The sequence below is a fragment of the Pipistrellus hanaki genome (assembly GCF_964339955.1).
Source record: "Pipistrellus hanaki genome assembly, chromosome: 1".
Taxonomy (NCBI): Eukaryota; Metazoa; Chordata; class Mammalia; order Chiroptera; family Vespertilionidae; genus Pipistrellus; species Pipistrellus hanaki.
In genome coordinates, this window is record NC_140503.1 from 35,355,696 (window position 1) to 35,371,056 (window position 15,361).

General features: G+C 40.6%; 1 protein-coding gene across 1 annotated transcript in view; it reads left to right on the forward strand.

Moving 5' to 3' along the window:
* Window positions 1-12,983, forward strand: part of ATG14 (autophagy related 14) — a 29,871-nt gene extending 16,888 nt beyond the window's left edge. Inside the window, exons 5-10 of the mRNA XM_084877519.1 lie at window positions 48-285; window positions 3,068-3,297; window positions 4,284-4,401; window positions 5,793-5,883; window positions 5,964-6,049; window positions 9,800-12,983. Coding sequence (XP_084733645.1) covers window positions 48-285; window positions 3,068-3,297; window positions 4,284-4,401; window positions 5,793-5,883; window positions 5,964-6,049; window positions 9,800-10,106 — 1,070 coding nt within the window. The 3' untranslated portion in view covers window positions 10,107-12,983. The remainder of the gene's footprint in view (window positions 1-47; window positions 286-3,067; window positions 3,298-4,283; window positions 4,402-5,792; window positions 5,884-5,963; window positions 6,050-9,799) is intronic.
* Window positions 12,984-15,361: the final 2,378 nt, after the last annotated feature.

The following is a 15,361-nucleotide window of genomic DNA, read 5'->3' on the forward strand; positions in this document are numbered from 1 at the left end:
TCCAGGAACTATTTGTAGAGATAATTGTTGAGTTTGATTTATTTTAGATTCTGAAGGCCTTCTCAAAACCAAGGAAAAGAATCAGAAGCTTTATACTAGAGCACAACGGCATCAAGAGAAAAAGGAGAAGATTCAGAGGCATAACCGCAAACTTGGGGACCTAGTAGAAAAAAAGACCATCGACTTAAAAAGTCATTATGAGCGGCTGGCAGATCTTCGGCGATCTCATATATTAGAGCTCACCTCTGTCATTTTTCCAATTGAGGAAGTGAAGACTGGTGCGAGGTACAGTAAGCAAGTCTTTTGACTCTAGATCAGGTTCCAAAAATCAAATATTTTTAAGTGTGTCAGCACCTCATTTATTTGACCTCATTCTGGGGCCATTGGCTTTCCTGGTAATTAAACTGAATGAAGTCTTATCTGCTTCAGCAAACACTGCACACTGCATGAAGGTGGGGAGGCAGCCAAGGGAAAGGGCGGTGGCCCTCGGAGGAGCTTGTGTACACTGACAGCTTCCCGAGGAGGTGCTGACTCACCCTGATCAAAAACCACCTGATGGCCGATGGCAGCCGCAGTCCCAGTCGGGTTGTTTATTAGTTGTATGCTGTGAGGCAGGTTCTTGAACCTCAAAGTCAGGGGTAATAAATGCCTACTTCACATAGGGTCAGGAACTAACGTGGAAGAAAGCACCTGGCGCTTGGGGTGTCTTACATGGTGACAGCCAGTCACTGCTGACTGGCTGTTGTCAGGCACCGGGTATCTTCAGGCTACTCTTAGCAGTAGCACATGGTTACCCTCAAAAGACAGCCAGTCAGGCCAAAGCGGGTAAAAAAGCTGGACAAAACAAACATTTTGCCAAATTAAATTGCCTGCCATGGGAACATGAAAGAGGCCACAGATTCCTTTTGGAGAGAGCTTTGAACTCAATGAGTAGACACATGAGCAAAGCTCACCCTCCCGAGTTAACAAAATTTATGGACAAGAAATTAACTGGTGGCAGCCATGTCTAAGGAATATTGCGGGGATTTGATTCCTTTATGAATCTTATGGTAGATGAATGTGTGCAGATGGCAACAACAATATTGGAATGGAGATTCACGATTGCAGACAAAGTCACAGAAGAGAAAACTTTCTCTTTTCTACCTGTGTTTTTTTTTTTTTTTTTTTTTTTAATATATTTTATTGATTTTGTACAGAGAGGAAGGGAGAGAGATAGAGAGTTAGAAACATCAATGAGAGATGGTCATCGATCAGCTGCCTCTTGCACACCCCCTACTGGGGATATGCCCGCAACCAAGGTACATGCCCTTGACCGGAATCGAACTCGGGACCCTTCAGTCCCCAAGCCGGCGCTCTATCCATTGAGCCAAACCAGTTTCGGCTCTCTGTGCTTTTATGTTAGTATATATTAGTATATACTGTTAATTTTTTTAAGCTGATGATTTTGAAGTTATCCCTTTAATAAGATTTCGTGTTCATTTTTATTTCTCAAATTTCCTTGAGTGGGAGAAAGAGGAAGTAGCATTACAGCTTGAAACTGTCCTGGTTCCCCTCACCCCCAGCTTTAACCGTGATAGCCGTTAGGAGTTAGGCTATATGCTTTGTGGCTGAAGGAAAAAGGATCGAGAACCACTGGCCAAGAGAACAGAATCTAAACTTAGTGCAGTGCAAAAGGCCCTTCCCAGTCTCCCATTTCCTACCCACCTTTCTAATACCAGCTCCAGGCACTTCGTGTATTTACACAACCCTACTGACTGTCTCTGCTCCCCACCACACCGTGTTCTTCCCTCCTGTGCATTTGTGCCTGCTATGACTTCTCATCCCAATCACGCTTCAGACCAGCAGGTCTCCCAGTGTGGTCTATGGGCTCTGGGTCCCTGTAACCCTTTCAGGGCGTCCATGCAGTCAAACTGTTTTTATATAATAATACTAACACTTTATTTTCCTTTTTCACTATGTTGACATTGGCACTGGTGGCTCAAAAGCCATGGTGGGTAAAACCTTTTCAGGGCAATGACACCAAGCTGCAGTAACAGTCATTGTATTCTGCCATGTACTTGCAGTATTCAGATAAACAGTTTGCGCCGAAACCGGTTGGCTCAGCGGTAGAGCATCGGTCTGCGGACTGAAAGGTCCCGGGTTCGATTCCGGTCAAGGGCATGTATCTTGGTTGCGGGCACATCCCCGGTAGGGGGCATGCAAGAGGCAACTGGTCGATGTTTCTCTCTCATCGACGTTTCTAGCTCTCTATCTCTCTCCCTTCCTCTCTGTAAAAAATCAATAAAATATATTTTTTAAAAAAACCAAAACAGTTTTGCAACAAGAATGTTCTTGATGAAGCAGTAGGAAATATTTTTGTTTAAATTTTATTGGCTTGCCCTCCAAACACACCTTTTTAAGATAGCATATGATGAAATGGGAAGTGTGCAGAAGCTGCTTTTGCTGCAGACCCAAGTGCCGTGGTTGGCTTGAGGAAAAGCACTTGAATGAATTGTAAGCAGTAGTTTTTTTTTTTCATGGGTCACTATTATACATGAAAGAACAACTGAAATACTTGGGTATTATAGAGGTTTTTAAAAAAAAAAAATCTTGATCAGTGCTGTATTGTGTTATTTGACTCTTTACTAATGTTCTTGGTTTGAAAAATTCAGATATTTTTCATAAAGATATACTATGTTAACATGTAATAAGTATTATTTTTGAATGAATTGATAATTTAAAATGTTCTCAGATTTCTTATGTAGTAAAGCTCAATAGACCTAACCCACACACAAAAGCTCTTTGGGGTCCTTAGAAATTTTCAAGCATATAAAGGGATATTGCTACCAAATCTTTGGAGAACCTGATATTTGAGGCCCTTGCTCACAGTGCCCCCGTTCACCCATGTGGACTCTGTGCCACAGCTGGTTTGATCTCCATCTCTGATAGCAGTCACTTACCTCTGCATGTTCCACGCCACTTCCTGTGCTGCTGTGCTGCTTCCCAGGGCTCTGTATATCTGGCAGGTATGTTGCCTGCTCTTTAAAGCCCAGTCCCTTGAAACCCGTATGCATCTTCTGGTTTTTAGAGACCCCGCGGATGTGTCTTCAGAGAGTGACAGTGCCATGACCTCCAGCACCGTGAGCAAGCTTGCTGAAGCCCGGAGGACGACGTACCACTCAGGGAGATGGGTCTGTGACGACCACAATGGGGACACCAGCATCAGCATCACAGGGCCATGGATCAGCCTTCCCAACAACGGGGACTACTCTGCCTACTACAATTGGGTGGAAGAGAAGAAAACCACGCAGGGGCCTGGTGAGAAGCAAGATAGTGTTTGGAAACTTTTATAAACATGTATTTTTTTAATCGAGGCAAAATTTATGTAACAAAATGAACAGTTGTGAACAATTAAGTGGCATTTAGTACATTGACAGTGCTGTAAACCATCACCTCTGTCTAGTTCCAGACATTTTCATCAGCCCACAAGGAAACGCCAGGGCATGAAGCAGGCGCTCCCAGCGCCCTCCTCGGAGCCGAGCCCAGCAGTCACTAATCTGTGCCCTGCTTCTCTAGTTGTGTCTGAGCATGGTCTTTTGTGTTTGGCTTTCGTCCACATTGTTGCATGTATCAGCACTGTTGATGTATCATTCTTTTTATGACTGAATGACATTCCATTGAATGGATATACCACATACTGTTTCGCCATCTGTGGATGTGCTGGAAACATATATTTTAGATATTTTACCTTTTGGGAGTTGATACTGCTTTATTTACATAAAAAGACCTCACTATTTAAAGGAGCCTAGTTAGCCTGAGTCCCATCCCATAGTTTTTAACTTTGTAAAGAGCTGTTTTAGCAGTCCTAAATGGAGACTGAATACACAGTAGAGAAATCCTTTAACCCCCTGTTGTAGCTTTTCTTCGGTGAGATTGTTCATTTAGTCATTCAGCAAATATTTAGTGAGATGTGCTTTCTGTCACGTACTAGTGACACACAGGTGGTGTCACCCAGACAGGTGTGCCTTCCCTTTCTGTGGGGAGGACAGGAAGCAAGCAGTCATCAAAAGCATTGTGCACTGAGTGTGCTGTGGGTGGGGACTTTTATGTCATTTATGCTGGGTCTACTTAGGTGTCATTCAGTGAAAATCATAGCAATGGAACATGGACCTTTTATTAGGAAGCAGTAAAATGTTACCATAAGAATGTAATGATAAAATTAGAAATCATAAAATGTAGGTTCATTCGTATTTTTTGTTGAAATTAATGTTGTTTAGTGTGTGGTGGTTGTTTTTACACTTTAGACATGGAGCATAACAATCCTGCCCACACCATCAGCGCTGCGCTGTGCTATGCAACTCAGCTGGCCAACATTTTGTCTCATATACTCGACATAAATCTTCCCAAAAAGCTGTGCAACAGGCAAGTAATTCAGTGATGTCTTCTTCGTTGTGGATCTCTTATGCTCTTTTTGTGTTCTCATTTGTTCTAATTAAACCAAAAACAACAATTTAAGTGTTATTCAGACAGAAATGACCATAGATACTGAGATTAATTCCATAAGCCTCATGTGGTACAAACTGGTGCTATCTTACAATTGCATGTGAAGTGTTTGAGAAGACCACAGAGAATTCTCCCACTTGAAAAAAAGAACTGAAGGAAAACCCAGGATATTCAGAGGGTGTGCTCATGTGCAAGAACTGGGTAAACACTGACAATTTTTTGGTGTTTTTTTTTTTAAGTGATTTGAGAGAGAGAAAACATCACTTTGTTGTTTCACTTGATTTATAAATTCATTGGGATCAAATTAGCAACGCTCTAACCAACTGAGCTACCCAGCTGACGCTGTTTGATTTTTTTTAGAACAAAAACATGTGGTTTAAAGTTTTAAAAAAGTAAAGGTTTACAGTCTATACAAATCCTACTAATGCTTTCCTACCAACCTTTAGTTATCCTTGCATTTCAAGTGAGTATAAATATGGTTACCATCTTTTAAACACAGAAGGTATCATGCCGTACAAAGGTGTTTTAAACACCTTGCTTTTTAAGTTTTTATTTATTTAACAAATCTTTATTGTCTGCTATGTGCCAGGCACTGTTCTAGGTACTAAGAAGGCACAATGGTGATGAAAGCATAATCCTTACCCTTTTGGCCCTTCACTTTAATGAAGGGACAAATAAACAGGATGTCACATGGTGACAAGTGTCGTGGAGAAGGTTCAGGCAGGGTGAGGGAAGGGGGATGTGGAGGCAGGGAAGGGTTTACAGTGTTTGAGTGGGCGGGTGTGTGATCATGAGTGAACCTGAGGGAGGAAGGGAATAAGCCAAGTGGACCCTGGGGAAGGAGGCTGTGAGCAGAGAGGGCCTGCAAAGCCCTGGAAGAGAGAGCTGCAAGCACAGAGGAAGGTAGGAGTGCAAATGGTGTGCGGCCTTCCACGCTCATCCTGCATAAAGTGGGCAACTGCAGAGGTTTCCTTTGTGTAAGGGTCCCTGGATGTACAGCCCTCTATTGACACTTGTGGATGATCTTACACATTCATCGTTCCTTTAGTTTGCAAGTATTAGTGTAGAATACATTTTCAGAAATGGAATTGCTTAGTCAAAGGGTCTATGTATTTGTAATTGTTACAGATTTAGTGAAATTGTTCCTTGAGGGGAATAGTTCATTCTTAAAACGTTTCTAAGTACATTTAACAGGCCTCAGGGTAAGTTTTATACTGAACTGCAGTGTAAAGCACACTCTTCAAACTGAACGTTTTAACATAGAATTTCCTCAAGAAAATACAACTTTACAAATTATGTTTGTTTTACAGTGAATTTTGTGGGGAAAATCTCAGCAGACAGAAATTTACTCGAGCAGTAAAGAAACTGAATGCAAATATTCTTTACCTGTGCTTTTCTCAGGTATGGAAAATGTGCTGTGAACTAATTTTTAATTTCTTAACATGGTTGAAAATAGTAATCAACTTTTTGTTTTTTTCTAGCATGTAAATTTAGATCAATTACAACCACTACATACCCTCAGGAATCTAATGTACCTGGTCAGCCCGAACTCGGAACACCTGGGCAGGTAAGAAGGGTGCTTGTTGATTTTCTCGGAGTGGTGCTGTTGTGATGACTTTAAGTGGAGTTGTGTGTGTGGGCAGTGTAGAGAGGCCTATTCCTCAGCCCCAAATCTCCAAACCGGACAAAAACAATGCGGTCCCGTCTAGAAGGAAGCAGAGGCTAATCCTATTCGAGCCATTATGGTTCTTACATAATTATTTCTCAGAGAAAATAAATAGCATTTTAACACCTAAAACAGAAGAACCCGAGGGTTCCTGGCCTTTCCTGTGCTGTCCCTGAAGATCAAACGCTGTTTCCTTTAATCCACATCTGTTTCTCCTCTAGCCTGTGGCTTGTGCATCTTCTTCTGTGCCTGCTTATTCCTTCACATACAGTTCTTCACAGTTCTCTCTTAGTCACCGAGTCAATCTGGCCCCCATTTGTTGGGTAAAGGGTAGGAGATGCTTATGGGATGAAGAGTTTAAGATCCATTAGCTTAAAAACCGGTGTCAATAACAAAAAAGACCAATCAGGACCGTCTACGGGGGTCTTTTCAGTTTCTCAGCCCATAAAAAGCAGGGCACTCACTAGGCTTATCTTTGGTCGCATCCAAGAGCCTCTTCTCTAGGTGCTTACCTTTTTTCCTTGTTCTTAGAGGTCTGTCCATTCATTTCTGCAGATAAGGCTTGGCTATTGTATTTGCACTTTTGAAAGACAAATAAAAGGGGAAAATTCTTGTGGGGTCCCTTCCCATCATTCATTTGCTTTGACACAAACCAGGGCTCAAGGGGAGTCCCTCCACTGCCCAGGATGCCTGGCTTCCTTCACATTGCAGTAAACTTCCTGTGACACTCTGCCTTCAACCACTGTAATGTTTCCCCTCTTCCCTGCCCCTGGCTACAACAGTAGTTAACTTTAGAAAGAGCTGTGGACTCTCTCCAGGAAACTACACATTCACCTTGAGTGTTTTGCCATTGTTTAGGGACTTCAAACCCCTTAGCCCAAATCCCTTCCATCAATTTAAGAGCCACAGAAAACCTTTAGAAATCCATCCCAATTTTAGTGGTCGATTTCCACCTGTTTGCTTGCCATTCTCTCTGTACCTTATTTGTAAATTGGTCAATGTTAGGAAATTTATTATTAGTAAAAAGAACTAATATTTATTGACACTGGGCTAAACACTTTACATGTCTTAAATCTCTCTTTGCAAAAAAATATATGTTTTTATTGACTTTTTCAGAGAGGAAGGGAGAGAGAAAAAACATCAACGTGAGAGAAACATCGATTGGTTGCCTCCTACATGCCCACTACTGGGATTGAGGCTGCAATGTACCCTCATGGGGAATCAAACTGGTGACCTTTTGGTGCATGAGTTGACTAACCCAACTGAGCTACAGCAGCCAGGCCAGGATAACAGGCTTATTAGCAGGCCAAGTAACTGGTGCCCATGGTCAAAGAGCCAGGAAAAGTGGTGGAGCCAGGTCCCAATGCATCTGGCTGACGACTCCCAAGTACTAGGTACTCATGCTTTCACCCACGCACAGTAACTTTATCACATTAACATGCCAAAGAAGAAAAAGACATAGGACTAACCTGATATAGATGCCAGAAAAGCAATGGATAAAATTCAGCTCCCCTTAATAAAGAACACTATCAAAATAAAAAGATTATTAATAAAGGATACCTACCATTGAGCAAAAGCTGTGTTTAATGGCATATTGCTCACATAGATATTTAGGGGCAGTGCCCTATCGTCAGGAAGAAACAAGGATGCCCTATTTTCATTGCTGTGGTAACTTGGCTCTGGAGGCATTTTAAACAAGGAATAAGTGCATTTATATTGGAAAGAGGGAAACTAAGCTGCTCTCTTATAGATGGCATGATTAAGCTGGATATCCAAAAGAACTACGAAGCTATTAGAAATGATGCTTGTTGATCTAAATTTAAGATCAACATACATTAAAACAGTTGCTTTCTTATGTGCCAACTACAACTTGTTAAAAAAAAAAAAAGTAATGGGGAAAAGATCTCTTTTACTTTAACAACAAAAGCTATGAACTATAGAGAAGTAATCCTTAAAAAATACATGCAAATCTTTGTAAAGAAAATTTTGGAACTTTAAAAAAATATTCAACTTGTAATTTTTGAATGTCTGCCCAGCACTGTATGGGGTGTGGCACTGATGAAAGAAGGCCAGGGTGGTGATTCTCTAGGAGAGGAAGACTCAGTATTGTAAAAGTGCTACTTCTCCCAAAAAGGAAACCTGATCAGAATTTTAGCAGATATTTCATGGAACTCTGACAGGCTGACTCTAATGTTTAACTAGAAGCACCGTCTAGACTAATAAGGGATGGTCTTGGCCCCTTTTAAAACATAGTATAAAGGTAATTAAAATAAGACCCTGTTAGCATGTAAATCAGAGGAGCAATTAGAGAGATAGAAGAGAGTCCAGAAACAGACCCTGTGTATGTGGGAATATAATATATGATAAGGGTGGCATGTTGAATCATAATAGCTCAGAGGTGATAGGCCAGTTGGGTATTCACCTGGGGAAAATGTTGGATTTATTTGACATACAAAAATTAACTCCAGATGAAATAAGGACTTTAATTTTAAAAACTATAAGTAGGAGAAAAGGCAGTGTTTATAATCCTAGGGTGGAGAGGGGATTCCCAAGCAAGCCACAAAACCCAAAAACCACGAAGCAAAGGAGTTAGACATTTTACTATGGAAAAACTCTAAATGTCTCTGGTAAAAGATACCATAAACAATGTTAAAAGGCAAGCAATAGATATATTTTACAATCTCTATAAGAGACAATGGATTAAAAGCTAGACCCCTTAAATCTTTTAGGTCAATAAAGAAAGGCAAGCAACCTCATAAAAAAAAATATAGAAAGTATTCAAGCAGGCAGTTCACACAAAAGAAATACAAGTAGTCAGAAATTCAGATGAAAAACATGGTTAGCCTCAATCAGGAATAAAAAAATGCGATTCAAAACAGGTTTCCATTTTTCATCTCTCAGGTTAGCAAAAGGAAAGGACATGATATCCGGTGTTGATGGTGGTTTAGGAAAACTGGCAGTCTTACATTAGGGGTGGACTTCCTAGGAATCTGAGTTTTCTCTGGGCTTGCCCTTGAGTCAGCCCCATTTAGAGGGCTCTGTCCTAGAGACGTGTGCGCTATGCTAAATGACTATATCTTAAATAATCACATCTCATTTTATGCCATAAACATGTCCCTAGAAAATTATGTGATGATCTTAAAATGCGCCGGAGCCGGCTGTTGACACCAGTCCCAGGAGGCTTTGCTAACACGTACACAGCATAGCACTTGGCCCCTTTGGGTCTTGAGTTTAATAACAGGGCTTCCATAGGCAGAGAACATATTAATTTCCTCTGTGTACCATTTGATACCTGTTCCAATAATATACCAGAATATACATCATGTGACTGTTTTTGTCAAAACTGTGTCATTGGAATGTATAGATAGTACAGTTGTTTAAAACAAAATCATACTGTGGATCAGAATGGATGGTCTTCCAGGGTCTTCACAAATAAAGTAGGTAGAATTGTGACGTGTGGTATTATTCATTAATTGGATGGCAGTTATTTAGATAAAGAAAATTGAATTATAGACCATCAGTGAGTGGACACCATGCAGACTTGGGGAACGGATGCAGTGATAGCTCTGGGTCTCCTATGTGCCAGCAGGTCTTCTGTCACGTGTTGTGAGAATGGTGGTGTCTTAGAGACCCTTCACTGTCGGCACACAGGTCGGGGCCCTTTGAAGTGCGAGCAGACCTCGAAGAGTCCATGGAATTTGTGGATCCCGGAGTTGCTGGAGAATCAGATGAGAGTGGAGACGAGCACATAAGTGACGAGGAAACCGACTTGGGCACAGACTGGGAGAACTTGCCAAGCCCCCGGTTCTGTGACATCCCTTCCCAGCCCGTGGAGGTCTCCCAGAGCCAGAGCACCCAGGCCACCCCGCCCATCGCCAGCAGCAGTGCGGGCGGGATGATCTCCTCCGCTGCAGCCTCGGTGACCTCCTGGTTTAAAGCTTACACTGGACACCGTTAACGAGCATGGATCAAAGCGTGCCAGATTTGCATCAGGAAAGTAAACTAGTTAACTATGTATTTAGGTAAGATCATGCCTGGAACAAAAAGTTTAACTTTTTTTTTTGATGTTGTTAATCCTCACCCGAGGATATTTTTCCATTGATTTTTAGAGTGGAAGAGGGGGGGAGAGGCAGAAAGAAATATCAATGTGAGAAAGATGCATTGATTGGTTGCCTCCTGCACTTGCCCCAGTCTGGGTTAGGGCTCGAGCCTGCATCCCAGGTATGTGCCCTTGACGGGACTCGAACCCGAGACCCTTCAATCCACAGGCCAAACTCTCTAAGGCTAAACTATTTTTGTTGTTGTTTAAAGCAGAGAGATAGGCATTTCTTTGTCAAATGGCCAATGGTGGTGACAGACATGCTGAGGATAATGGAACAGAGGGGTCAAAGGTCCTTCTACGCAGACTAGTGCTGGTGGAAGGAGGACCAGTGCACGAGGCCAGTTCTGTTGAGGCAGAAATTCATCTAGGCTCCCCCTGGTCTCAGGCGGGGGGACTCAGACACAGGCCGACATGCTGGTCCTCGTGATGCTGATCACAGGCCCGAGGACCCAGGCGTGGCCGACACGTCGTTCCTGGTGATGCTGAGACTGTTACTGTCACTTTATGTCGTAGAGATTGAATCTCATGGAACTGATTCTTAATGATTAGGACTTGAAAGATAAAAAACTGTTTAATATGAGTTTGTTTTTATATGATCATTTTTGTACAGAGAACCAGCAGGCAATTTGAGATACTTGATTTCTGAATAATTTGGTCATGTTTGTTTTTTAGGTCAAGGATTTTGGTTTTGTTTGGAAGGGTGGTATTTTTTTGGGGGGGGGGGGTGGGGGGAGTAGTTTAAAAATTATTTCACTTGTGCTGCTCTGTCGTAGCTCGTCAGACATTCCTGTTTTTCTTTCTCCCCACACACCAAAGAAACTAAGCCTTTTCTTTAGGACCCACATCCATGAACAGGAGAAATTCTAGCTGCAATAATGTCCTAGAGATTGTAAACCTATTTTCTTACATTCTGAGTGGAATTTAGTTCATTCTCACCTAGATTATTGAATTCCTACCATGCACACTATGTGCAGTTTGAAATGAAACTTATTTTCTGTGAGTGAAAGATTAAGTCAGTAAGGTTGTTTGCTAATGTAGGTTAAATGCCTGCCTGGGCACAGGTTAAAAGCCACCGTTAGTATTCGGTGTCCAATTTGTTCCTGAGGGATTTGGTAGGCGGCAGGTTTTTCCAGGGAAAACCATCCTGCTTGTTTCCTAAAAGTCTTTGTTGCTCTAAGGACACTACCTTCCTCAGAAAAGCTGAGGAAGTCACAGCCGGTCTCCTCTCCTGGGGGCCGCTCCAGGGCAGGCTGTTTCCTCACCAACAGACCATTTTCAGCTCATTTTCTTGTCATTCTCTAGTGACAATCTTTCAAGAAAACCGTAGAGAGGCATTATGTACAAATATGTAAGTAGTTTATTTTTAATAACTGCAAAAAAAAAAAATCCTATGTAACTACAAAAGAAATCCTATGAAAAATTCCTAACAGGCATTATCACCATATCTTATTAGTGTGATTAGCATGATAGTACCTCAGATAAATCACTTGGGGGTTTGCCCTGCCCTAGCTTCTTTTCTCATTGTAATTATTAAACATGGTCTTTCCTCCAAACCCGAGGTGCTACATAACTTTTGCTATTGGTATAGTTAGTGTTTGGCAGAGTTTGGGGTAGAGTTGCAGAGGGTTGTTTATTCCTACCCAGGAGTCCCAACTTCCCTGAATATGAATTTGCCACTTTAGGAGGAAACAGGCTCTCTCTTAACTGCTTAGCTTTATGTTGCTGGGCTTGTGTTGTACCATCCAGGCCTGTAATTCATAGAGTGGTTGACTTAACAAACACCGAGTGAATGGAAAATCCCATGAGGTAAGACTTACCAGGTACTTCCAACCCTCACAGAGAAGAGCTTAGTCTCAAGAACTGAAAAACTGGGATTTGGGGCTTAAGGGTAGAGCTTGACTTCAGCTGAAAGATGCACAATAGTCATGGTTCTTAAGTAAGCCTCTTGGAAACCATGAATGTGAGATGAAGCTTAAGAACAGAATCCAGAGATCACAAACTAGAGTAATTCAACAAACCGTGCAAGGATATGGGAAATATAGGGAATGGTAGGGTATATTTTGTTGTTATGAACTAGAGGCACTTTACTTAGGGTTAAATGATCAAACCCTTTAGTGGTTATGAATACCAACATACTGGCTTACACTGCTGCGGTATTTTGGTTTTCATTATTTTGCACTGGATCCACCCTGTAAATATTCTTAAGTATACATTTCAACCACTGTTTTTTCTATTCTTTTTGCTGCTCATTAAATTCTTTCATGTAGGTGCCAGAACCGTATGTAAACAGCTTTTAAAAAAAAAAAAATTGAAGCTGGTTTTATTTTTAAACAAAAAGCCATAGACCTTGGTCCTTTATTCCACATTAAAATGATTTGTTGAAACAAAATAATACTAATAAAAAATCCAGAGGCACCAATAGGCTGCTTAAAATGGTCTGCTAAAGACTTTTGTAATGGAGTATGACTAAGAAAAGTTTTGCACATCTGTACATTAAGACGAAAAACATGTCAGCATTGGGTCTAGCAGACAGGATGCATTAAGGATTCGTGTGTTGGTAATTTGGAAAAAAGCATTTGGTGGCATGCTGTTAAAAGAACAGTGTCTGAGACTCTCTTCCGTGGTGTCATGTTGCAGGAATTTCCCATTGCTCTGCAACTTCCAAACCAGTTTGAGTCATACAAATGTTTTCTAAACTTTTATTGTATTATTACAATAAACCTTTTACCAGTATTTTGCTAATATGTATGTCTTTTTCAAACTAATTATTCTAATGAGATCTAGCCGTGGATAATTTTATATAACTTATAGGATAGTTTTTTAAAGGACTTTTTGCCAAGCAAGGAAAAATGCCTGCTAATACTTCAAAAAAATTTTTGATCATGGTGGTATTCATAACGGTACATCTTTAGGAAGCTTGGAAACTGGTTGCTTACCAGTTACATACTTTCTCTAAAGACGGATTTTTCTTTGGCAGCCATCACATGATGCTGCTGTTCTACAGTGACATGGTATCTTCTAATAGTCCCCTAGGGAGGGATTAATTTATAGCATAAAAAGGGATAATTTGTGACAACAGGACAATAAAGGGGAAGAGAAAAAGGACTGAACTTGCTCAGGTAAATAAAGATAAGATACAATCAGAATAAAAAGGACTATGTGTGAAAAATTTTTAACATAAACCTAATGAATCACATGGGCAAAAAACACACAACCAGAAACACAGGACAACCAGAAAATAAAAGATAAAATGGCTATAGTAAGTCCTCATATCAATAATCACCTTAAATGTAAATGGACAGAACTTAGCAGTCAAAAGGAAGAGTAGCCAGATGGATTAAAAACTACATGTTGCCTTCAGGAGACCCATCTCAGCTACAAAGATAAACATAGGCACAATAATTTTGAGAAAGAAAAAAAAGTTGGAGGTATAATGCTACATGATATCAAACTGTATTACAAGGCTGTAGTAATCAAAACAGCATGATACTTGCATAAAAACAGGCATACATATCTATACATAGAACAAAATAGAGAGCCTGGAAACAAATCCATTCCTATATGGTCAATGAATATGTTAAAAAAGAGGCAAGAGCATACAATGGAATAAAGACAGTCTATTCAATAAATGGTTTTGGCAAAATGGACAAATATATGCAAAAAGAAACTAAACCACTTTCTTACATGATATACAAGAATAAACTAAAAATGGATTAAAAACTTAAATGTAAGACTCAAAACCATAAAACTTCTAGAAGAAATCATAAGCGGTAAAATTTCTGACATTTCTCTTAACAGTATTTTTTTCTGATATATGTCCACAGGGGTAACAAAAAAATTTTAAGAATGGGACTACATCAAACTAAAAAGCTTTTTTCACAGCAAGGGAGTTTGCCAAAGATACATCATATAAGGGGTTAATGTTCAAAATTTAGAAAGATTTCCAAACCCAAACCCAAATAATCCAATTAAAAAAAATGGGCAGAGGATCTAAATAGACACTCTCCAAAAAGGACAGACAGCCAATAAAGATATGAAAAAGATGGTCAACATCACTAATCATCAGAAAAATGCAAATTAAAACTACAATGAGCACCTTATACCTGTCAGAATGACTATCACCAATAAACCAAGAAACAGTTGTTGGTGAGGATGTGGAGAAAAGGGAGCCCTCGTGCACTGCTGTGGGAGTGCAGGTTGGTGTAGCCCTATAGAAAACTAGGGAGATTCCTCACAAAATAAAAACTGGAACTGCCTTAGGAACAGGGATTCCATTTCTGAGTACATATCCAAAGAAATCCAAAATGGTAATGCAAAAGAATATATGCACCTCCATGTTCATTGCAGCATCCTATATAAAAAGAGAGGAATATGCTAATTATTGGTTACACTGTGAGATGTAACGACCTACCATGTAACCTGATCGAGGATCTGTAGAAAGGTGGGGCAGCAAACTACGGGGGGGGGGGGGGGGGGGCCTGCAGAGAGCTACAGGGGTGTGCAGGGCAGCAAGCTATGACGGGGGAGGGAAGGAGGAGGGCAGGCAGCGGGCAGAGAGCTACAGGAGGGCAGCAGCAAGCTACTGGCGCACGGATTCGTGTGCAGGGCTACTAGGTATTAATAATAGCCAAGATACGGAAGCAACCCAAGTAACTTAACCAATAGATGAAATGATAAAAATGGTGGTGCACATATACAATGGAATATTACTTGGCCATAAGAATGAAATCTTAGCATTTGCAACAGCATGAGTAAATCCACAGCTGTGCTAAGTGAAATAAGTCAGAGAAAGACAAATACCTTTTGGTTTCACTTATATATAGAACCTAAAAAACAAAATAAATGAACACACAAACAGAAATAGACTCATAGATTCTGAGAACAAACTAAGGTAGTTGGGAGGCTGGGTGAAAAAGGTGAAGGGATTAAGAAGTACAAATCGGTAGTTACAAAATAGTCACAGGGATATAAAGTACACCATAGGAAATATAGTCAATATTGTAATAACTATGAATAGTGACAGGTGGGTACTGGAAACACTGGGTGGTGACCCCTTTATAAAGTATATAATTGTCTAACCAGTATTCGGAACATAGAAAACCAATATAATA